This window comes from Tympanuchus pallidicinctus, unplaced genomic scaffold, assembly GCF_026119805.1.
Source record: "Tympanuchus pallidicinctus isolate F22 unplaced genomic scaffold, pur_lepc_1.0 scaffold2, whole genome shotgun sequence".
NCBI lineage: Eukaryota > Metazoa > Chordata > Aves > Galliformes > Phasianidae > Tympanuchus > Tympanuchus pallidicinctus.
The window spans coordinates 3,036,952-3,061,058 of NW_026294721.1; the positions used below are offsets into that span (position 1 = coordinate 3,036,952).

Below are 24,107 nucleotides of genomic sequence, written 5' to 3' on the forward strand. Positions count from 1 at the left end.
TTAGCAGTGTCTGAGCTCCTTATGCATCTTTCTTTGTCACTAGAGCTTTATAATAGTTGAGTGATTTTATTGATTGATTGATTGCATATTTGTGCTTTGTAAAACTACAGACATATAAAATGAGTGCTATGGAGAATTTTGGTTTTCTTCTTGAATTCCTGACTCTATAATTCATAACAAGACAAACATTATATTCATTTTTACTCGTTTTTAAGATGCAGAGAGAGAGAGGAATAGAGAATGTAAATAACACTGGGCAGAATGATACAGACATCTTTTATCAACATTTCAGTCTAGAAAAATGTATGTCAGAAAAATAGAACAGTTTTTTTGGACATATAAAACCTGAGTCTATAATGAAGAGAATAGGAGACACCAAGCACTATTGCTGGCACACAGGAACTGCATAAACTAGAACAGCTTTGATGCAGCGTGGAATGACATATTTAGCTCAGTGACATAAAGAGATGGATTAATAAACTAGTGTTGATTTTTCTGGCAAAATTCAGCTTGGATAATTACACCATCAACCTATGAATGTCTCCAGCAGCGACAGTTGGCTCTGGGGTTCCTCATTTCCCATCTTATATTGCTTTATACTCACATGGTACTATATACAATTGAAATTATCCTGGGCTGAATTGCTTTCCATTGATAGGTGTGAAAGAAACACATTTAAATAATAATTTGCAAATGTTTTGGAGGGAACAGGATGGAAAAGAATGTATATGTTCAAGATTCTTGGAATTTTAGAGAATAAGTTATATTGGGATAGTTGTACAAAATTCTGATGATCAACAATTTTGGTTTACAAGACTGAATTGTGTAAAAGCAAGAAGGATTTTAAATGTCTATATATCTTTTAATTTTACATGATTTTATCAAAAAGTAAATATTTTATGTGCAGAACTCCCAATTGTGTATGTATGCTTATCCCACAATAGTTCTGTAATACATTCAGTTTGGTTTCACAGTCTTTAAAGGCCAAAACAGTGAAAACGGGTGTTAGTTCAGAACCGTGTGAGTGAAATCATCCACCACTGGATAATTTGCTGCTTGAATATTCATTCACATGTGAGGGCTGTGAAAAAGATGAGACTCAGGAAAGGCTGATGTTTGATTGTTTGTGTTGTCATTTTTAGAGGTGAGGGAAATCAGACGGTTGTCTGCTTATTGAAGTTTTAGGAGTGAGATTTTTATGTATTTTTATGCTTGTAATAACATTAGATCCTGAAACTACAAAGTTGAGAAGTAGAGAGGATCAAAGAACAACTCACAACAATAAGAAATACAGTCTGGGGAGCATGTTTCTATAGCATAGGTGTCTAAATGCAGTTGCTCCTTTCTTATTTTATAATTATAATTGATCCTTTATTGATCATTAGAGGAAAAGGATGTTCCTTGTGGAAGAGACATTCAGGTTGTATTTTGCATGAGGGTCTACCAGAAGCTGCTGGTTCATTGGCCTTACATCTACTAAATATCTTGAGAAGCAATCAAGGTTGCCAAGGGAAATAAGGAAATAGATTATATTTGGGGAATTTGCTGCTGTGTTTATTCATATCTTAAGAGGCCTAGTGTACGTTCCCTAGCATCAAACAGAATCTTCTAAAATTTTTATATTGATGTTCATGTCAATTTTCCAATTCCATGAAGGCTAGTCAGGTCTTTAGTTTATCCCTCAGGGTTGACAGACTGAGAAGTAGCTGAGAGGTGCAGACAAAGAGGGATTTGAAATGCTGATATGTTCTCACATTCAAAACAATTTACATTTGAATTGAAATTTAATTAATGCCTTATTGTACTTAAGTGTATCAGTGATGTTTCAAATGAACTATTAATCAGACTTATTAATTGGAAAAGTTCTTTCTAAAGTTCGCACTTGTGAAATAATTGTATTAGATTGTCACAGATCTGTGGCTAAATGGCTCCAAGTTCGGTGCTCTCAGTATTTTACAGTCCCTTAGGAAAAAAGTAGTTGGATTAATTAAAATTATAAATTTCAATGGTCTGTGAAGTGAATGAAATGATAGTGGTGTTGGATGTAAATGTGAATATTGAATCGAAAGTATATACTAGCTTTAATAATATCCATTGTACTGTAAGTTACATATTCATCTTCTATCACTGATTCCAAATGTCAAATGTAAAGTGAATCAAATTTTAGTCAGCTAGATTGCTTGTATAATCAGTTCCAGAGAGATGCAGCTCGAGTCGCAGAAATTTAATGGGAAATGATCAAGCTAGATCATACATGGCCTTTCCTGGCATTGAAATATATTAACATACTGAAGAATGATCATTCCTCCTGAGAAAGGGAACAAAATCCCAACTGCAAATGAAATGGGAAGTAAGTTTAGAAGACACAGTAGTAAAGATTTATAAAAAAGGGTTTAAGGATGTTGCAATGCAGATTTAACAGTTGTTCATGTAAAGCTTTGGGAATTCTGATTAGCATTTTAAATGCATATTTATTTTTAGTAAGTACACAGGATACTTCAGTATGAAAATGCTTTACAACTGGCTTCCAAATGCTAACAAATGATTATACAACATCTAAGTAGAGATTACCACTGTAAAATCTACGTAACTGAAATGAATACATTAAAGTACAATGAACAAAACATTATACTTTAAGATAGGAAATAAATAATCATATATGATTTATCTGGCAGAAGGAATACAGACAGTGAGAACAAATCCACTGAAGAATGCATTTAGATCATTATTCCTGAGAATACAGGGATGGTCACCAACCTATTTGGTGAATTTCTAGATGAGTATAATGATAATAAAACTGGGGACCTTTGCATCCTGAAGGGTTAATTTGTTTGTTTTAATAACTTGACCTCATCCATGAAGGAAGGGCGAAAAAAGCCTGCTTACATTATTTAAACATATCCTATTAGCAGTTATGGTTTGTTCAAATCTCTCGAGTTATCATCTAATATAATCAGTATTCTATAAGGAATCTGCAAATCAGTTTGGGTCTACATACTGTTATACTTTAGAATACCTTTGTAGCAGTACAAGGACAGTGCTCTGAATAGGTCATAAATCAGTTGTCACATCTTTTTAATCTTGGACATGTAAAAGAAAAGACTAAATGTAAAGGAGATGGATTATTCAGACCGTAAATTCTTAATGCCTTTCATTTGAGAACTGTTCAAGAATGGTACTTGCAATCAAGTTGTCATGGATTCCTTAATTGTTTCCAGGTGTTTGGTGTGTTATCATCGTGCCTCACTGGTCATAGAAGCTCAGTAGATTGTTGCTTTGTGCCCACCATATAAATTTCTTAATAAAAGCCTTTGGAAAAATAGCATTTCCTTGATATATATCCATTATGAGATTTAGTCCATTTCTTTCTTACCAAATAAATGCTTATGTTTAAATCTACTTACAATTCCAAAATTTCCAGTACCCAAAATAGCTTTCTTGCATACTTCTACCAAAAAAAAAAAAAAAAAAAAAAGTGAGTGAGAGTTATCACGTCTGCCATCCTCTTTGCTCTTTTTCCTGTATATTATCTCAAGCGTAAACTGCACTGGACTAAGATGTGGGTCTGATATATTTATAAAGATATATACATGCATCTGTGTGTGTGTATGTCTGTCAAAGAACAATATGGAATACTGGCACATTTCTGTTGCTTATTAGCAGCTTTCCTGGCTACTGGTGTAATGAAAATATTGTCAGTAAAATAGAGGAAGCCTAACAGTTTCTAAATATATGTGAGTGCATATGTATGTGTACACATATGAAGATTTGGTGTCATCTGTTTTTCTCCTTATGATTTTCACTCTCATTTATGTAGTATTCACTTAACGCTGTTCTGTTGTCTGAAGCCTTAATCTTAAAAGTTGAGAAGCAGAAACTTCAATAGGATTCAGTATGAGGCACGCAGTGGATTGACCTTTCCTCTTGCACTGTTGACATTTAGACTGTGGAGTGGATGAGCCAGTGTGTGCTGTATCAAAATTCTGGTAAACTTCCCAATCATCCCATGATATCTTTTTTTTTTTCAGACATTAAAGCTTGTGTTACTTGAATTACCCTACACAGATTGCTGTGTGACCTGTATGTGTGTGTGATTCTGGATAGATAATGTAAAGGCATCTTTATCTGCTCCTGTATGAGTTAAATGTAATATCCCAAATCAAATGACATCTTATTTTGAAAAACTAAGGAAACTTTTCCTTTTTTTTCCCTTTCTTTCCCCTCCTTTTTTTTTTCATGGTTCCCCCCCCCCTTTTTTTTTTTTCCTGAAAAAAAGACTGAAATTTAAGACTTAATTTCTAACTGCTGTTGTTTAATTGGGAGAAAATGACTTAGTGTTACATGTGAGGATGGATAGAGTAAGTTCCCCAGTTAAATCCCATCAGAATAACCTAAGTGGCTTGACAGTGATCTTATGAGGTAGTAATTGGTAGGTTTGAATCTTTTGAATGAAGCTGATGAGATCTCAACACCTACATAATAACTTTTTCATTAAACTATAATAGTAACTTTAAAAACAAATCCAATCATTGTTCAAATACTGGATTTCAGTATTTCTGTTTCGTTTTATCTTTACTTATTTGTCTTTGCTTGTTTGTCTAATTATTTATTAATGATGAACAGTTCTTCTGTGTAGAGGTCCTTCCTCTACTGAGTGCTCTACGTTTTACAACTCACTTTCTAATTTTACGAATACTCCTCGTTTAAGAAATGTAAATTAAACATACAATTTGTTCATAAAACTCAGTGCCAAAGAATACAGTATATGAATATTAGTGAGAAATTTAATGTGCTTACAAAAAAAATCTATGCAAATCTTTCCAGGGTACCAGGTGAAACATTTTTAGTAGCTGAGAATGAGGAGATATCTCCTAAAAAATTGCAGTTCTTATCATATATATCCCAGAAACAGCAATTTCATAGGTCTGATTAAATTATTACAGAAATGGATAGTATGTGCAAGAAGAGGAGACTGAAATATCACCGCTGATCAATCAGGGCTCATTACAAAAATGCATGAGGCAAAAAAAGACAATAGGAAGCACAGTGGAAGAGGAAAACTATTTAAATAGAGCGACTAATGAGGCATAAGAAGAAATGGGTATAAATTAGCTATAAACTCAGTAAGTATGGAATTAAGGAGGCTCTAATGAAAAAAAGAAAAGCCTACAAATAACTGTCAGATGCTAGAATTCATTTAGAATGAACTTCCTACTTCCAGTAGGATTAATTGGGGTTAAATGTCTGGGCTGTTTCAAAGACAGAAGCTTGATAAGTTTGTGAGTATAGTTATTATCATATTAAGGTTATTATTAATTATATTATGACATGACTGTCTGCAGTAGCAAGGAAACAGACCTGGTGACTCAAGATGTCTGTGTTTCTTGTGCTGACCTAATTTTCATTGAAAGTAATTTAGTACTGACTACAGAACAACTTGAAATGAATTTGGAAAGAAATGGATAACTGAAAGGAGGGTTGGCTTTTTCAGATAAGAAGAATTCTTTAATACGTAATTTTCTTAGATGTAACTTCAACATAACCTTTGGCCTAGGAGAGGTCTAGTACCACTATTGTACAAGGACAAGAACATGTTAATAGATAGACAGCCACCTCTCTCCAGTAACATGCATCACATGGTGCTGATGTAGTTGCCAAGCCACTCTTCATCGAATTTGAAAAGTCATGGCTGTCAGTTGACTGGAAACCCATGATGACTGCAAAAACATCACTGACTTTTTTAAGAAGAATAGAAAGAAAGACTGGGATCTACAGGTGAGCCTCAGCTCTGTGCCTGGAACAGCTCTTTCTGGAAGATATGTCAAGGTACATGCAAGTCAAAGAAGTGATCTTGAGATAGCCAGCACAACTTCACTATGGTCCAACATGATATTGTTATCTTTAATTTGGAAAGAAGTGGCTTTGATATTGGGTTGATAAGGATAAGGTGGTATGAGCCAGTGCACGCTTACAGCCCTGAAAGCCAACCAGCAATATAGGGGTGGCCAGCAGAGTCCTGCTCTGTTCAGTCCTGGGTATCTATCTGGAGTACTGCATCCAGACCTTGGGGCTCCAGCACAAGAAACATGTGGAGCTGATGGAATGGGTCCAGAGAAAGCTCTTGAAGATGTTGGCTGGACTGGAGCACCTCGCCTATGAAGAAACGCTGAGGGAGCTGGACTTGTTTAACTTGGAGAAGGCTTCTTGCAGACCTGATTGTGGCCTTCCAGTGCGTTAAGGAAGCTTATAAATAAGAGAAAGACTGACTTTTTACATGGTCCAATAGTGATAGGTAGTTTTTTGAACTACAAGAGAAGGGATTTAGATTTGACATAAGGAAGAAATTCTTCCTCCACCTTTATTTAAAGAGTGGTGAGACACTGGAGCTTGTTGCTCAGAGAAGCTGTGGATGCCCCATCTCTGGAGCTGTTCATGGTCAGATTGGATTGAAGCCCTGGGCAGCCTGGTCTAGTGGGAGGTGTCCCTGCCCATGGCATGGAAAGTTAAAATGGATGGAATTTGAAGTTTGTTCCAACCCTAGCAATTCTATGATTCTGTGGTTATTAGACTGTGAAATGCTGGTTCTTTGTAAGATTGGAAAAAAAAAACAAACAAAAAAAACCAAACAAGACAACTATGAAGTTTTGTATTTTTTTCTTAGTTATATATTAAGTACTTTCTGCTTAATTACATGTAAGGAGATTCTCTTCACTTAACTGTATGTTTCAAATGTTAAAGATCTAATCCTAACCTATAAGCTGTTGTTTTGACTCTCCACGTATTCTCCCTCTATCCACTAGTGTTCATTCAAATATGTTTTCTAGCTAAATCTCCTGGGATAAGAAGGTAATTTTCCTGCTTGCTTTCTGGTTCCACTGGCTTTTTAGCAAATATTATTAACTTCTTTATAGTTCAATGGTAATATCCATCTGAAGCTACGAAATGAAAATTTGGCACAGATCCAGAAAGTCTTTTTTAAAGCAAAAATTTAATTTAAACAATTCTTAGGCATCTGCTTCTAAATTCCAAAGCTTCCTGGATGTACTTAAAAACAAATACACTTTTATATACAAAAGGTTTGTTACTGGATGCCTATAATCACTTCCATCTTGATCAGAAACCAATTTAGAGCTTTAATAGGAGAAAGCCTTGGTGGGATTTTCATATTGTTGCACATACCCCCTTGGTTTCAGCCAGCTAGATATGCTCCAAGAGCTATATCTCTACTTAAAGCTGTGATAGTTTCCTTTAATAAATGACGAGGGAAGTTGATGCCTTCTGAGCTGTTAAAGATTGAGTGTATCCAGTTGTCCACATTCTGACCCAAAGGTTAGGATATTCAAATGTTAGAATGTTGGCCACATCTTAAACTCTCAGTAATTCTGTGGTCGCTCTCACTTTCTGTGGGGTATTTTGAGTCACTGACTTAAAAAGATTACCAAATTTTAATTCCAGGTTCTTACTATGCTCTGAGCCGAATTATGTTGATAAATTTTCCAGTGACTGATCAGTTTAAAATGCACTGCAGAAAAATGCTTGTGACCTCAGAATTCCTCGCTAGTTGAGTTTTGTCATATGGACAACATGCATGGGGACTTAGGTGCAGCAGGCTATGGTGACCCTGCAGAAACCTTCATTTTTTCCTTTAGAGCCCAGCTAACAACAACTTGGATATTTCAGTGCCGAGCAATATAACATTTAAGCATGTAAGATATTGCTTTATTGTCTCCTTATCTGGCAGTAATTATTTGTTCCTTGCCTTTTAAGAAACATTGTACATGAATTACAATAAGAACATGTAGTCCTAAAGATAATAAAATAATGAAGAGAGTTCTGAAGGGAATAATTCACTGGGGCTGTCTCAAGTCTCTCCTGCACTATTTGCATTGTCTTTTAGGAAGTTATGCTGTCTGAGGATTTTGAATGTTGTAATCATCTTAAAGGCAATGTAACAAAGCTTTGATTTCACATTAGAAATACTTTGTGTTTCTACACTGGAGAGAAGGAGGAATTTTTCCAACATAATGACAAAGTTTGTGTTAATATAAAAGCTCAATCTAAATTGTTTTTTCTCCTTTACCTTATTTCCGTATGAAATTAGACTTATATAGCTATTGATCTATAGTTAGTTGTTGTTAAAAGTATTGTTAATTATTGTGGTCTAGTAGAAAAAAAGAATAAAAGGAAAATCAGCAACTGGAAAAAGAAGAAAACAAAAAACAGACTCGTGTTTAAACTAAGAGCAAGGCAGGTGCAATCTATCATTGCCTTTGCCCCTTGCTTCCTCTTACTTTTAACAAGTTGACACAGCAGCAAAATTAGAAAAGAATCAAGTTGGTCTGCAGTTAACAGCAAGGCAGCCCTATGCTAGTTTTGATCTTGAACCATCATCATGGTCAGTCTAAATTAATTAGAGCTGGCATTAGCAGGGCTCATCAGCTGGTCCATAACACTGCAGATACAGCTAAATTGCTTTTAGTTGCAGAGATAGCTTCTTGGATTTTAGTTTTGAGGTTTCTGTACTAATGTGGCACCAGGGAGCATGGTCTAGTGAAAATGGTGCTGAAAGGCTGATGGTTGGTCTAGGTGATCTTAGTGGTCTTTCCCAACTGTACTGATTCTGTGATTCTATACTTGGTTATTTTCCATAACCTTTTGAAGTCTATGAAAATAAACAAGTGTTTTTCTCATAGATTGGATTGACAGTAGCATCTCCAAATTTCTACATTAAATGCATATCTTTTTTCTCCCATTTCATAAGACAGTTTATATATTTACAGTTTGTTATTTTTTAGCTGACACTGTTAATAAGTAAGTTGTTGTAATCACTCATTCCTTACAAGGATGAACATGACAATGTTTTTTCACGTGTTGCCTAGAATAACACTTTATAAGTTCAGAACAATTTTTAAGAGTGCAGTCTGCTTACTTAAGAACATTCCAATCACCTTTTTGAATCAGTGGATTTTTCTTGGGGCCTCCGCACTCACACTGGCATTTATATTCTAGTGAATTCATCCTTGATCACATCGCAATTAGGAATATATTCTGTATTTCTGCATGTTCTGCATTTTTCTGCTGCTTCTCTGGTTGTTAGAAAAAAGAAATACCTCCTATAGTAGAGATCTCTTCACTGTCATCTGTGTGTCATACGTGCCATCAATTACCTCTGCTTTATTGTATGAGTCTTGGACTTTCAGAGCTGTATTGTCTATTTTTCATTCACATTCTAAAAATATTTATTTTGTATATCAAGGTTTACCTGATCGCTGTGTGATGTTAACCACATTTCTATGTAATTTAACATAGTATTTCCCTTTCAGTTGAGCTTCATGTTATGTGTTTGCTTGATGGATTAGCAAAACTTTGAAAGACAGTTATGATTTTTAAAAATATTTTACATTCAATTGTATTTCTTTCTGTAAGTAAGGGAAGAACATGTTCCAAATTTTGTTTAAATGCCTTTGCCACTTGTCAATCTTCATGCCCTGGGCTGGTTGCTCCCCACCAGCTCAGGCTACCCACTGTGGCCTTGAGCATCTCCACAGATGGGGCACCCACAGCTTCACAGGGCAGCCTGTGCCAGTGCTTCAGCACCCTCTGAGTAAAGAATTTCTTCATAACATCTAACCTAAATCTCCCTTTTACTCTAAAGCCATGGCAGCCATAGTTACTATGTTTCTTTGAGTGGAAAAGAATCTTCAATGAGAACAATGGAACTTACTGAAAAAAATGCAGGTGTTTTTTTATCTGAGCATGAAGGCAAAGAGTAGGGAGCAGGTGTGAAAGCAGATGCATCTGGAAGAAGGAACTGTAGAGAGATGCAATAGGAGCAGTACTGTTGGGTTATTCTGTCCTATCTTCCCTGCTAATAGAAATGACTTCTGTGTCCATGTAACACAGTGCTGTCTATCTGGTGCTGTACTCTTGCGCTCAGCTGTCTGTTCTGGTATGTTGCTTGCCTTCTTAATTGGTACAGATAACTGCTTTGGAAGAACAGCACTTGGAGAATAAAGAAAAATGGCTGCACAGATTCAAACTTTATTTCCCCTAAGCAGTTCAGCTTTGAGTAACAAAACCTGTTTTCATAAGAACACTTTTTTTAAATGAATGGTTAATACTTTCTGAAAAAAAAAATTGTAAAGCTTTAATGACCATTTCTTTCCTACTTTAGGAGAAACAATGAGAATTGCCTCTTCAGAATTTGCAGACGACCCGTGCTCCTCAGTGAAGCGGGGCACCATGGTGCGGGCTGCTCGTGCCTTGCTTTCTGCTGTTACCCGCTTGCTCATCCTGGCTGACATGGCGGACGTCATGAGGCTTCTGTCGCATCTGAAAATTGTATGTATTTTTAAAGGTTCTGTATTATTTTAGCTTTTTTACTTATACAGAAGTTGGGACAAATCATAGAATCATAGAATTGCTCAGGTTGGGAAAGACCTTAGAGATCATCGAATCCAACCATAACCTAACCAAACTACCCTAACTCTAACAACTCTGCAGAATCACGTCTCTGAGCACCACATCTAAATGTTTTTTAAACACATCCAGGGATGGTGACTCAACCACCTCCCTCTGCAGCCTATTCCAGTGCTTAACAACCCTTTCTGTAAAGAAGTCTTTCCTGATATCCAACCCAAACTTTACCTGGTGCAGCTTGAGGCCATTTTCCTTCATCCTGTCACCAGTGAGAAGAAACCAACTCTGCTTTTCCTACGATCACCTTTCAGGTCTTCCCTCAGCCTCCTCCAAGAATAAGTGCTCACGCTTCGTACTCAACTGCTGCTTGCTTTTCCTTCAAGTGCTACCGAGGGTTGGGATCAAGCAAATTTTTACACTGTTCTCATCCGTTTCCTTATTATGAAGTAATTAATTTTTGGAAACTTAAGGCAGCACACTGAACAGACGCATCTATTTAACTGACCTTTCATCTCATTCAGATCATTTTCTGATTCAGTGCTTGTGAAGTGTTGCTATCTTGTGGCAGAGCTTAGGTACTGCAGTTGTTCTTGATATCTGCAGAAATTCTGGAGGTATCAGGAGTTTGGTGCTTTTATTTACTGTCAGAAAATAGTATAAGTGTCTTATCAGTCATCATAGAGGAAAGACAGTATAAAGAGGAATAATAGATTACCAGCTAGCTTGATATAAATTTGTACTTACACTTGGCTGTTATTGTTCATATTTTTATGCAGTCACATTAAAGTTTTGTAACTGCAATGGATTTTCTTTGTAATGTTTTTAGATGAATTTACTTTGTCTTTTTAACAGTGTGATTGTACAAAAAGATTTGTTCTCAGAAAAGTGAGAACCTTTCAGCTGGAAAATTGGGCAGATAGACTAAACAGATAGAAAACAGTTTTATAATAGAAAAAAAAGCATCATTTTCTTCTAGTGTGCTCTGCTTTAGTAATAGAATGCTGTAATAGAATGCTTTAGTAATAGAATAGCTGCAGTATGTAATTTTCAGTGTAAACATCTCTCTTGTGAACATGTTTTAATTTTTCCCTGCTATAAAACTCCATGCAATTGTAATTCAAATAACCCTTTGCTAGTGAGGCTAACAATATTATGAACAAAAGCTTTCTATAAATGCTGTGATTAAACTTCTGATCCAAGCTCTTTCGTAGGTGGTGAGAAACACTTTCCTTACATCAGAGTTTTCCTCCTCTTGTTACAACATTGTGTTGTATTACTTAGAAAAAAATATATTCCAATACTCTTTTATAAGCGGGTGTATTTACTAACACAGTTTGCTCCCTAGATTTGCAAGGGCATTTGTGGTACTGTGGTTTGTAATCAGTACGTTTGTCTGATGTCACTGTGAATAACCCAGCCTTCTGTTTCAATGAGCCCAGACTTCTGTGGTTCTTTGTAGCTAAATTCAATTTCAGGACCTTAAATGCCTTTTTTTTTTTTTTTTTTTTCTTCAGATTCAAAAGAGTAACCTATTTTTGAGGACTAACTGTGAAAAATAGTTTTATCATTTTATAATGCGATTGTTTAAGACAAATAAATAAATTATTAGGGGAAAAAAAAAGTTTATATGAAAAAAAAAATCCGTTGACTCAGTAGTAGCATTCAAAGAGTGGTAGAAGTTAACCATAAAATCATCAAACTAAAACCATGCAGCATATCGGAGGCTAATTTATACTGTAAGGATCCTGAACTGTACTGTAATCAGTTTTCATTGAAAGCATGTCAAAGGAGTTGTGCTACAGACTTGAGATAGTACATTTTAATTAATGTTTCAGAGCAAATATATGCAGTTGTCATCTGGAAGGATATTCAGTCGTTTCTTTCAGATTATATTTTGCTCTATTAGAATTAATAACAGTGACTACTACAGTGAAATTCGTGAAAGACTTGAAGTATTTGGTAATACAGTATGGATGGTAGACATCTAGCATTATCAGTATTGTAATAAATTACCTGCTACTTAATCAAAGGAGCACATCTTTGCAGTCAAGCGTGGTTGTGTTTTGTTGAGCAGAGAAGTTACTCAGAAGTGAATTTGTTTCAAATTCCTCTAGTAATCAGTTGACTCATTTTGAAACATAATGGGTTGTACATTTAGGAGGAAGTTTTTCACACAGAGGGTGCTGATGCACTGCTTCAGATTGCCCAAGGAGGCCCTGGATGCCCCATCCCTGGTGGCATTCAAGGCCAGACTGGATGTGGTTCTGGGCGGCCTGGTCTGCTGGTTGGTGACCCTGCACACAGCAGGATGTTGGAACTGGATGATAATTCTGGTTCTTTTCAACCCAGGCCATTCTATGATTCTGTGATTGTGCAGTGATAATACACCATAGAGTATGATCAACGTTGTTCAAAATCTGATTGTCAGAATGGAATCTATTATGAATATTCCAGAAAATTTGTTTAATAGGGGACTGTCAGGGCTTACTGAAATGGTTGTTGTGCCCATGGTTGTCATTACAAATGTGTTTTGGAACAAATGGGTTTTAGAATGAAGAATGAATAGAACATGTTCACTTTTCAATTTTTTTCATCGGAATTGCGTTTTTTTTGTCTCATGAGGCAGCAAAATAACACTTCTGAATTCCTATTTCATCTCAGAAGAAGTTATTTTGCAGTGTAGAGGGGGACCTCCCTGTCACCTGTTGGCCACTCCTCTTCTGATGGAGCCCAGGATACCATTTGCTTTCTGAGCTGCAAGAGCACACTGCTGGCTCATGTTAAGCTTTTCATCCATCAAGACCCTCAGGTCCTTCTCTGCAGGGCCGCTCTCAAGGACCGCTCCTTCCTGTCTGTATGCTTGCTTGGGATTCCTCTGACCCAAATGCAAAACCTTGCACTTTGCCATGTTGAACCTCATTAGGTTCACCTGGGCCCACTTTTCAAGCCTGTTGATGAATGGATATGCAATGGACGGCATACTTACAGGTGTTGTACAGCTGGATTAAACTCCTAACATTGCTGATCTATTATGTTCTAGGTAGAGGAAGCACTTGAAGCAGTGAAAAATGCAACGAATGAACAAGATTTAGCAAATCGCTTTAAAGAATTTGGAAAAGAGATGGTGAAACTGAATTATGTAGCTGCGCGACGACAGCAGGTGAGTACATTCCAAAGCAGTGGTTGAGAAATTTAGGCCTGACTCTAAAGATCTTGTTTCATGCTCAAGATGCTTTTAAAACATACAGTAAGTAATTGTTGTGTCATGGCACATCATTGAATCATACGGATTTTTCTGATTGTGATGAAATTTTTCAAAATGTAATTATTTAAAGAACATTATTCAAGTGAATTCAATGAACAGTGAAGTAAAGGTGAAAAGGCAAGCTGTTTGGGGGGGTTGGAATGGTTTTCAAATGGTGATGTTCCCAATCAATTGCTTTGAAGGCACTTCAACAGCTGAAAAGCATGAGGTCTTTGGAAGTGTGGTCTAGTTCAGATTCAAGAATGGGTGTCTAATTTGTGTATAAAACGAACATTGTTAGTTTTCAGATACTTAATAAGGCAAGTACCCAATTCTTTTTGTGTTTATTACTTAAGCAGACGGAAAAAAAAGAATAAAAAGTCATGACAGCATTTGTTCAGCACCCACAGCTACTTAACTTTGCATTGAACAGAACTTTCTCCTGAATGCTGTTCTTCTGAAGAGTCCAGATATTTTGTCATTCTGGAGTTGTGTAGGGTTTGTTCAACACAAAGTTATGTTTGAATATTGATAATCATTCGGGGATGTCTTTGTATTGCAGATTGCAGAGCACACTCAGTTTGGAAAGCTGGCTTTATACATTCATCCTTCTATTTACTTTTGCATTGCAGTGGTACTGATTTATTTTCGTATCACTTGTACATTTCTAACAAATCAGAAATGCAAGGCTAGTATCACATAAACAATGTGATTTTGTGCATTCAGACACTTCTCTTCAGAGATGTGGTGAAAATTATGTGGAAAAGTTAAAAACATTAACGGTAAAGCTAACGAAGCTATACGTCTTTTATGTTCTTCTTGGAGATATGAAAAGATAAAAGCAAATCTTAGCGTAAACCTTTTAAGATTTCCGTCTTAAAGCTCATTTATGTAGTACCAGCAAGCTGTTCCGTGTAATTGTGGAATATCTTGACAGGATTGGAAGTACTTCTTAGGTGTTCATTTGTTTTCCTTTAATCTCTTCTTTTGTAGCTGGCAAAACTTTTAGGAACTTAATTCTCTCTGAGAACTGTATCAGTGAATCCTATGGTTGAAATTCATCAAGTGCTAAAACCTTTAAGCCCAGAATGCATGGATTCTTTTTCGGTTTTTGCATTTGATTTGTGCGTGAGCACAAGTAAACTATTCAGCTTCCCAAACTTCATTGTTCATAGTTTTAAAACAGAATAGTGCTTCCTCACTGCTTATGAGCATTGCTGGGAGTACTTTACCTGATGTTTTAAGAGCTTTCATAAATAAGTTGATATTATATATACATGAATATATTAGTTGATAAACAAATATAATACTGCACCATCTTATTCTGGTAAGGCATTGCAGAACATCTGTTGTATGTTGTCAGAGGAAACAAAAGGAAGAATAAGTCACTAAGGTAAAATGTAAAGTATACGAGAAATAGAGCAAAATGTAGAGAAAGCAAAATGTGTATTATATTTAAAGGAAAACTCTGGGGAAAATATCTACAAGCATGGCAGTCATAGCCATGAAAAGAAAATATATTTGTGGACTTCACATCAAGGGGGGAAAAAAAAAAAAGAAAGTATTTTTGTAAGGAATCCAAGTAATGAAATATTGAGAATTCTTACGAAGCCACAAAATACATGTTTTGTAAATTCAGTACCCCTAATAAAACTGTAACTATGCACATAAAAAGATTTTGTGAGAATTATAGTCAATTTCGTCATTAATGACATCTCTGCAAAACCATTGGACAGTGACAATTTAGATCATACTTTCTAACACTAAAGCTTTCATTTACAACTAAATAATTGTGTGTTTTTCTACAGGAGCTGAAAGATCCTCACTGCAGGGATGAAATGGCTGCAGCTCGAGGTGCTCTGAAGAAGAATGCCACAATGCTGTATACTGCATCCCAAGCATTTCTTCGTCACCCTGATGTTGCAGCCACTAGGGCCAACAGAGACTATGTCTTCAAACAAGTTCAAGAGGCAATTGCTGGTATCTCCAACGCTGCTCAGGCCACCTCACCCACTGATGAAAACAAGGGGCATACTGGCATAGGAGAGCTTGCTGCTGCACTAAATGAATTTGATGTGAGTATCAGAAGTCTGTGGAAAATGTTTCACCATGGAATCTACAGTGCTTTTAACTAAGTGCATTTTAGATAGGACTCACATTTTTCTTTTCATTCAGGTCCACTTTCTTAGAATGCAGAGGCAAAGTGCAGATGTTGATCTGTGTTATTTGTAACAAGGAATAGTTATCTGCTGTTAATGGACTGAATTATAAGGTGTTTGTTCTATTATGCTGCAACTGTGCAAGAGGGAAAGAACTTCTCTGCCCTAGCATCCTTTAAAAATCCAGCTACATAAATAGCACAAAGTGTGATTAATCTGACAGTTTATTTCTGTGATGTTTGTCATGTGTTTTGTTGAATGGTGAAATCAGATTTATCTGTCATGTCAGGAAGGAAGATAATACAGGAAAATAAAGATGATGGTGGAGCTGAGCATCCTGGAAACATTAACAAAGTGTATTGAATCATGGATTATGTTCATCAAATAAGGCACAGATGAACAGATAACAGATGAAGCTAGTCCCATTAATTGCAGACAAGGTGCTGCACCAGAAACAGCTAGTTTTGCTTAAGTAACTTTCTGAACACTTATCTTTTTACATGTTAATTTCACTACTAATCTTATTTGTAACCATTTTTCTCCTCTTCATTCTTGAGAGTTTTTTAGAAAGGAGAAAAAGCTTTAATTCAAGACAATATATGAAAATTCTGGTGTTAGATAAATTAATTTTGACATTAATGAAGATCTAACCAAAGTTATTATTAGGAAATGGTACTTTTTTCTTAGACTAATTTGTGAAGTTGCAGTGCACCTTTTGAGGAGCTACTCAGTCCTGCTGTATTTATGGCTGGAAGTGGAGGCATTTGTACTAGTGGTTCCTGTCCTAAGATTGGGCTCCTCTTATGAATCTGCAGCTTACTATCATTGGGTTTACATTGGAAATGATAATAGAAAGAGTAAATGTAACTGAAGGGATTTGAGTGGCTCAGTGACTGAGTAGGATATGGTAATAATAATAATAATAATAAAAAAGGCAGAGAATGAATGCAGAAATGATAGCAAAAGGGAAATGGAGACAAATCTGGGAATATGTCAACTCAAAATGTGTGTGGCATAGGGAAAGCCAGTGGGCTGGTAGCTGACTAGCAGAAGGGTTTGTGCCATTGGTAACATGTTTTCTTCCTCTTGTGGTGCCTCACGCTGCCAACAAGAAGCTGTGCTCTGATCAAATTTCTTCCTTCTTGGGTCAAAGCAGTTGCGAGTGTAAGGAATGAAAAGGAGTAGCAGAAGGTGAAACACTGCTAAAACCATTCAGAGCTGCTGTGGGACCCAGAGATAAATTTCATTGTACTGATAGGTAAAAAGAAAAATACTACTGCCCTCATTGACAGTACTGATATTGTTTTAGTATCTGTATTTCTAATTATGTAGTTTGTCCTGTGAAATTATTGTGGGTCAAGATTTAAAGAATTCTGCCTGGTTTGCAAGGCCTTCTCAGCTTACAGATCCCTTACTGGTAAGGTCCTGGGAATAATAACCCTGTTTATCTGATTGTACTCTGGCTTTTGTGTGTGACTTTGCTGTTATGGACAGTAGAGGTTTCACAAACAGTCACAGAAAACACGTGACTCTTAGCAGATCTAAACTGATGATGCTACTGCTCTCTGGAAAAGGCTGTTGTGCTTAGTGAAAGTAATTTTAGTGATTCATTGGGCTGTGGAGACGATGCGAGGCATCTGATGTTGAACCCTGCCTTTTTTGGACCACATTTGTTCATCAATTTTCTTCTCAGGTAAAGTCTTTCCTGGTTTACATCATGTGGCAGCATCGTAAATGTGCATGGGAAATATGTAGTCATAGGATCATGTTCTGTCCACAGATGCATGTGGAGAAACAGATTTTTTTCATCCTTTTTTTCCAGCTTTAGGAAATGAAAAAATTCTTATCAGTGAGGATGCAAAGATTGAAATGATTGCTTTATCTACTTTCTAACTATATTACTTATTTCTCTTCAGTGATCAGCTGTTGACTGAGATTTATTTGGACATAGTGTTGTAACGGAGTCAGTGTTCCCTAAACTTCAGGGAAAGACCAAAGTTGTAGCTCCAGTCGTGGGATGATTCCACATTTATCCTTATACTGTATGAGTAGGAAAGCAAGCAAAATTACCAGGTTCATACAGCTATGTCTTGAGTGCAGATATGGCAGCAACACAAAAACCGCATGAGAAAGGAGGGTTTATTTGTTGCAGTGAGAGAGATTTCACAGTGTGTTTGTACTACAGTGGCCATTTGGTTTTGTTATGAAGTGCATACTAAACTTGGTATTGTACGGTAAGTTAATTCTGCTTATTAAAAATATTTACATATTTTTCCATAGCATTTACCAGTTCTCAGACTTGAGTATTTCTGATTTCGGAGTCAGCACTCTGTGGCTTAACACTTAAATGACTGCAATGTCATTAGTCTTAATATTTTCTCTATTAAAATATAATCACATGTAATATAAATCATTACCCAACCTATTTTAATCACTTCAGCTAGTATGTTTATAGGTGTCATTGTCATACTCTGTAGAGGCACCGTGACTTGTGGTATAAAATCACCTGTGAGCTATTAGGAGTTAAATCTTTGGAAAGAATTATCACTTGTTGCTTCTCAGAGATTATTTATGTAGAAATGAAGAGAGTTTATGAGTCTGTCCAGTCTCTGCATTTGCTGCATTCATTTACTGCTTGAAATAGATAAAACTTACAAAAATATGTTTAATTATCCTTATTCATGCTTTTCATTTTCGGATCATTTAACTCTGGATATTTCTTGATTTAATAGTGAAGGATTTTATTATTAAAGTTTGTTATACATTTTACAGTTATTAAATATTTCTGGGTTCTTACTGCAACAACTAAGGGAGCTCCTTTGGTTCCTCTAGAGAAAATTATCCCAATTTCTGCAAGGTACGTAGAGGAGTTTGCTGTGAATTCTGAACATACAACATTTACACTGAGCACATGGCAGTTTCTCTCTAATACAGTTTTTTAGGTCTCAGCCTTTCTCATTGTCAAAGGACTGCTGCTGTCACTTGTTGTCAATGGTGGGCTGAAATGGTATTTGTTGGGTATAGGGCACGTTCAACTAGTCAGATAGTGTTTACAGTCACAGTATGGACCAGGGCTGGGATTTCTTAGTTTCTGGAAATGTAGGGTATCCTAACAACACTTTGAAAGTTAAACCACTTCTGAAATTCAGATTGTAGCATTTCAAATATGTCACCCTAAAATGTTTAATGTTCAAATACCTTTGAATGTTTTGAATCATAGAATCATAAGACCATTAAGGTTGGAAAAGACCTCTAAGGTCATCCAGTCCAACTGTCCATCTACCTCCCATATTGCCTGCTAAACCATATCCCTAAGTATTACATCTACTCTTTCCTTAAAAACCTCCACTTACCTGGGCAGCCTGTTCTAATGCCTGACCACTCTTTCTGAGAGTTTATTCTTAATATCCAACCTGAACTTCCCCTGGTGCAACTTGAGGCCATTCCTTCTCATGCTATCGCTGTTACCTGAGAGAAGAGGCCAAACCCCACCTTGCTTGCAACCTCCTTTTAGGTATTTGTAGAGGGCAACAAGACCTCCCCTGAGCCTCCTCCAGACTGAACAGTCTCAATTCCCCCAGTGGCTCCTCATAAGGCTTGTGTTTCTCACAGCTTCGTTGTCCTTCTCTGGACACACTCCAGGGCCTTGATGTCCTTCTTGTAGTGAGGGGCCCCAAACTGAACACAGTACATGAAGTGCAGCCTTACCATAGCCACACACACAGGGATGATCACCTCCCCGGTATGGATGACTGCACTATTTCTGATGCAAGCCAAGTTACCATTGGCCTTCTTGGCTAACTGGAACCCCTACCTCTCAATCCTGTCCAGGTCCTTATGGAAAGCATCCCTTCCCTCTAGTGTGTCAACTGTACCACTCAGTTTGGTGTCATCTCCAAACTTACTGAGGGGGCACTTGATCCCACTGTCCATACCATTAAATCCATGGATTTAACTCCATTCACCCAGCCATCCAGTCAGTTTTTGCCCCAGAAAAGAGTGTACCTGTCCAAGGCACAGGCTACCGGATTCTCAAGGAGAATACTGTGGGAGGCAGCACCAAAGGCTTTGCTGATGTCTAAGTAGACTACAACAGCAACCTTTCCCACATCCAGCAGGCGGGTTACTCAATCATAGGAGATGAGGTTGATCTAGCAGGAGCTGCCTTTCATGAACCCATGCTGGCCTGATCAGGGGATCAGGTTATCCTGCACTTGCCATGTGATTGCCCTTGAGTATTGCACAACCTTGCTTGGCACCGAGATCAGGCTGATGCGCCTGTACATCCTTGGATCTTCCTTATGACTCTTCTTATAGATTAGTGTCATATTAACAAGTCTCAAGTCATCTGGGACCCCTCCAGTTGACCAGAATTGCTTATGGATGTTGGAAAGCAGCTTGGCTCCCTCAGCACCCTCAGGTCGATCCCATCTGGCCCCATTGACCTTTGACAGTCAAGGCTGAGTAGTGGGTCTCTTTAACTGTTTCCACCTGAATCATGGGGGATTTATTCTGCTCCCCATCATGGACTTCCAGGTCCCTGAGGATAACTGTTCTGACTATGAAAGACAGATGCAAAGAAGGCATTGGGAACCTCAGCCTCTTCCTTATCCTCAGTGTCATCTCAGTTCCCTGCCACATCCAGTAAAGGACAAAGGTTCTTCTTCGCCTTCCTCTTACTTTTAATATATTTGTAAAAACATTATTTGCTGTTCTTTACCACAGCAGCCAGATTGAGGTCATGATGGGTTTTTGCCTTTTTAGTTCTCTCCCTGCATGTGTTAGCAAATTCCTTGTACTCTCCCTGAGTTGCCTCGCCCTTCTTCCACAGAAGGTAAACTCTCTTTTTCTCCTGGAGTCTCAGCAAAAGTTCTCTGTTCAGCCACACTAGCCTTCTTCCCCATCAGGTTGTCTTATGGTACACAAGAACACCCTGCTCCTGCACCTCTATATCATCTTCTTGAGGAGTCCTCAGCCTTCCTGGACCCCTTTACCATTTGGAACTCACTCCCAAGGGAAGTGCATTTACTTTTTGATGTGAGAAATTAATAATTTTTGTGCAGTTATATCAGCAAATATAAAGATGCTTACTGTGAATGCATCATAGATCCTTAAAAATTAACAATTAGATGGTTGGTCTTGGATTTTCTGTGATAAATTGAGTAAATGATTAAATAAGTAATGCTTCTGATTAAAGTTAAAAAAGAGTTTATTGGAAAAAGGAGCAAAAATACTTTTTTCCATTGATGCTAAAAGCAAGTATCTCTCATTTTCTATATTGCTCAGTGAAGAAAATGTCATAACTGATGAGACTGCTCAGCTGACTTTCTCTTTGAGCTCTATGTCTAAATAAGGAAGTTCTGTGTCTATAGATGGAATTAAATGAAATTGTATTTGTTAAAATATATAGAGTGCTTGATTTTAATAGATGTGAATGCAAACAGATAAACAGTGACTTATTGTTTCTCTGTGCATGCATTCATTTGTTATTAAATTTGCTTAGTAGGAACATTCATCCATGTTACATCTGGCCTTAATGTGCCTGTGTGTCACCCCTGGTCTATCTGGTTTCAAAATTGCATTGAGTTTTGACTAAATACAGTAATAATTTCTTTTATAATGGAATTGATCTGCTACAGATGAGAAAGAAGTGATCAGCGTTTAGGAGTGTGGTTTAGTGGATATGGTGGTGATGGGACAGTGGTTCAACTAATGATCTTACTGGCCTTTTCTAAACTTTATGATTCTATGAAAATTATTTTTGTTTTTCCTACTTGAGGTGAATCTATATTTAAGTTACTGAAAACATATTATGTTTCATTGGAAGGAACAGAACTTCCCACTTTTCTAACATAATTCGGTTATTTCAGCCAACAGCTTTGCAGCTGCCCTCCCTTCCTTCCCCAAATAAATCTCCCTTCCTTCACCATCATTAGCCTCTTGCTCTAAATTTCCTGTTCATGGCCTTCAAGAACTTCAGGAGTGTGCTGCACATCATTTGATACTTTAGGAAAGAGGGAAAATGCAGTGGATTCAAGTTATTCCCTCTTTCTGCAATTAACTTCTGAATTTTGTTTACCTTCTGCAAAAGCCTTTGCCTTTCTGTTGAGGTAAGAGTTGTATAAGAGGGGAAAGTGCTGTAATTCAGAATTTTCCATATGGCAGCAAGAAATAAATTCTTTAACTCATTTATTTATTTATTTATTTATTTTCCTACTTACAATCTTAGTAGCCAGCACTGTACATATTTTGGCTAATGTTTTGTCTGTGTTTGTGTATAAATGGGAAAGTATTATTGTGGAAACATCAGCTCCATAGCATCAGTGACAGCAGTGGAAGTGATGAGATCTTGGTATCGAATACGTAGCAGAAACATAGCAGGACCTCTTGTAAAGGGAAACACCGTTCCCTACTGGCAGCTGGAGTGATGTACGTTCATTTCTCTCGGCACTACAAATGCTGCTGGTGAGTTCTGGATGAATATTTTCTGTTTAAGAGCACCACCTAGTGGGTTTATTGGTTTTTTTTTTTTCCCCTGAAATGCTGAATCTCCATTCTTTTGTATAGTAAATTAACCTTGCAGAAAAATTTAGCGATGCAAAATGCTGTTTGCAAGCTTAACCATATCTTGCTGTCACTTCTTTTGATCATGTTTTCCTTTCAGATGCATTTAAGCTATAATAGGACAATGACCAGTTTATTTGCAGAGGAGATTTTGTAGTGAACTCTTATCCAAACAAATTTGTTAGAGACAGTGGAAACACAGATGAAACACACATTAAAAATTGAATCAACATAAATATATTTATATCTCTAAGCATTACATAGATTTTCTCCAGGAAAATAATTTCTTCATTGTGGGTAATGGAATTTGGTTAATAATAGTTATGAATATCTGAATAGTTATATCCAAAATATATTAAATATTTTTCCATATTTAGTGAAATTATCCAATTAAATTACAGTTGGCACTATTTTGCATGTGCTGATTTAGCACTTGTGAGATGCTTATGTAACTCACATATGAACTTCACCAATATCTCATGGAAGTAATATCTCCTTAATTATTCATGTAATTTGTTTAAGGAAGATATTATCACAAATTTAACAGTGTAACTGAGAGATTTAAATACTATTAAATCACTCTTAGGGTAGTTACGTTTTCATAAAGAATGAAAGCTTTCCGATTATAGACATTTTCATACTAATAACTACTATATGCCATTTGTGTCTTGCTCTGACCTGAATAATCCATCATGAACTCTGGTGGTAGGTAGAGGTGAGGTTTTGGAATGTGAAGAGTGAATTCTGGAGAGCTGTTGCACTCTTGGTACTGGGTTTTCCAAACCTCTGCTATGTGGTATCTCTGTGAAATACAACGTAGTGTCAGCCACAAACATTTGATTTGTCTCTAAAGAAAAGTTAAATAGCCATGTTAGCAGCTTAGGTGCACATAGATGTACATACATTAAACAATCTGTGAGCAGGTTTCTTTCCATTGTTGTGCAGGCAGCTCTCCAAAGCAGCACTTAATCAATATTAGCTCCCATGTTACTTTACAAAAGTTGGTTCCTCAGTATATTATATGCTCTTTTTTTACACAAAGACTTCTTTTTTGTTACTGTTGTTGGGTTTTTGTGTGTGTGACATTGTTCATTTATGATATTTATCAATTTGATGCTTTAAAGGCATTTGTCACTGGGAATATAGTTCCTTGTTGTGGTATGTTATTGACTTTGCAGTCGCATTAGCCTTAAAAATGGTATTTTCCTTGTGCTAAATCACTGAGATGCACATTATGAAATGATCTCTGCCCTGAAGGCTTTACATTCTAAATAGAGGAACTAACAAAGTGTAAAAAGAGAAATAGAGGAAAGAAGTAATTGTTTGTCCTGTCATGCAGCAGATTAATACAAGAGTCACTAAAGGGACCTCAGAGCCTTAACTCCTGATTAAGAATCTCTTCTACTGTGCTTTGCTATTCATCACGGTGTTTAATGTATCAGTTCTGTTTAGTGGGATTAGATATGCATATGTGCATAACTGTATAATGAAGATTTTACTGAAAGATAGTTCTGTCTAGGTTATTTCCTTCATCTGCAGAGATTCTGATGGGCATGTATTCAAGGAACGTTTAGATTTTGTGTTATGGGACATGCTCTAGTGAGAACTGTTGGTGATAGGTGGAAGGTTGGACTGGATGATCTTGTAGGACTTCTCCAATCTCGGTGATTCTATGGTTCTATGATTGTATGGCAGTATATAATGGCTATTACTGTTTACCA

The 24,107-nt window shown here is 36.8% G+C and overlaps 1 protein-coding gene across 4 annotated transcripts in view; it reads left to right on the forward strand.

The window, feature by feature from the left end:
- CTNNA2 (catenin alpha 2) overlaps positions 1–24,107 on the forward strand; it is a 453,719-nt gene that overhangs the window by 105,195 nt on the left and 324,417 nt on the right. For all 4 annotated transcript variants that reach the window (XM_052682457.1, XM_052682450.1, XM_052682451.1 and 1 more), the window contains exons 4-6: positions 10,175–10,341; positions 13,460–13,579; positions 15,472–15,738. In XM_052682457.1, the coding sequence (XP_052538417.1) occupies positions 10,175–10,341; positions 13,460–13,579; positions 15,472–15,738 (554 nt within the window). The remainder of the gene's footprint in view (positions 1–10,174; positions 10,342–13,459; positions 13,580–15,471; positions 15,739–24,107) is intronic.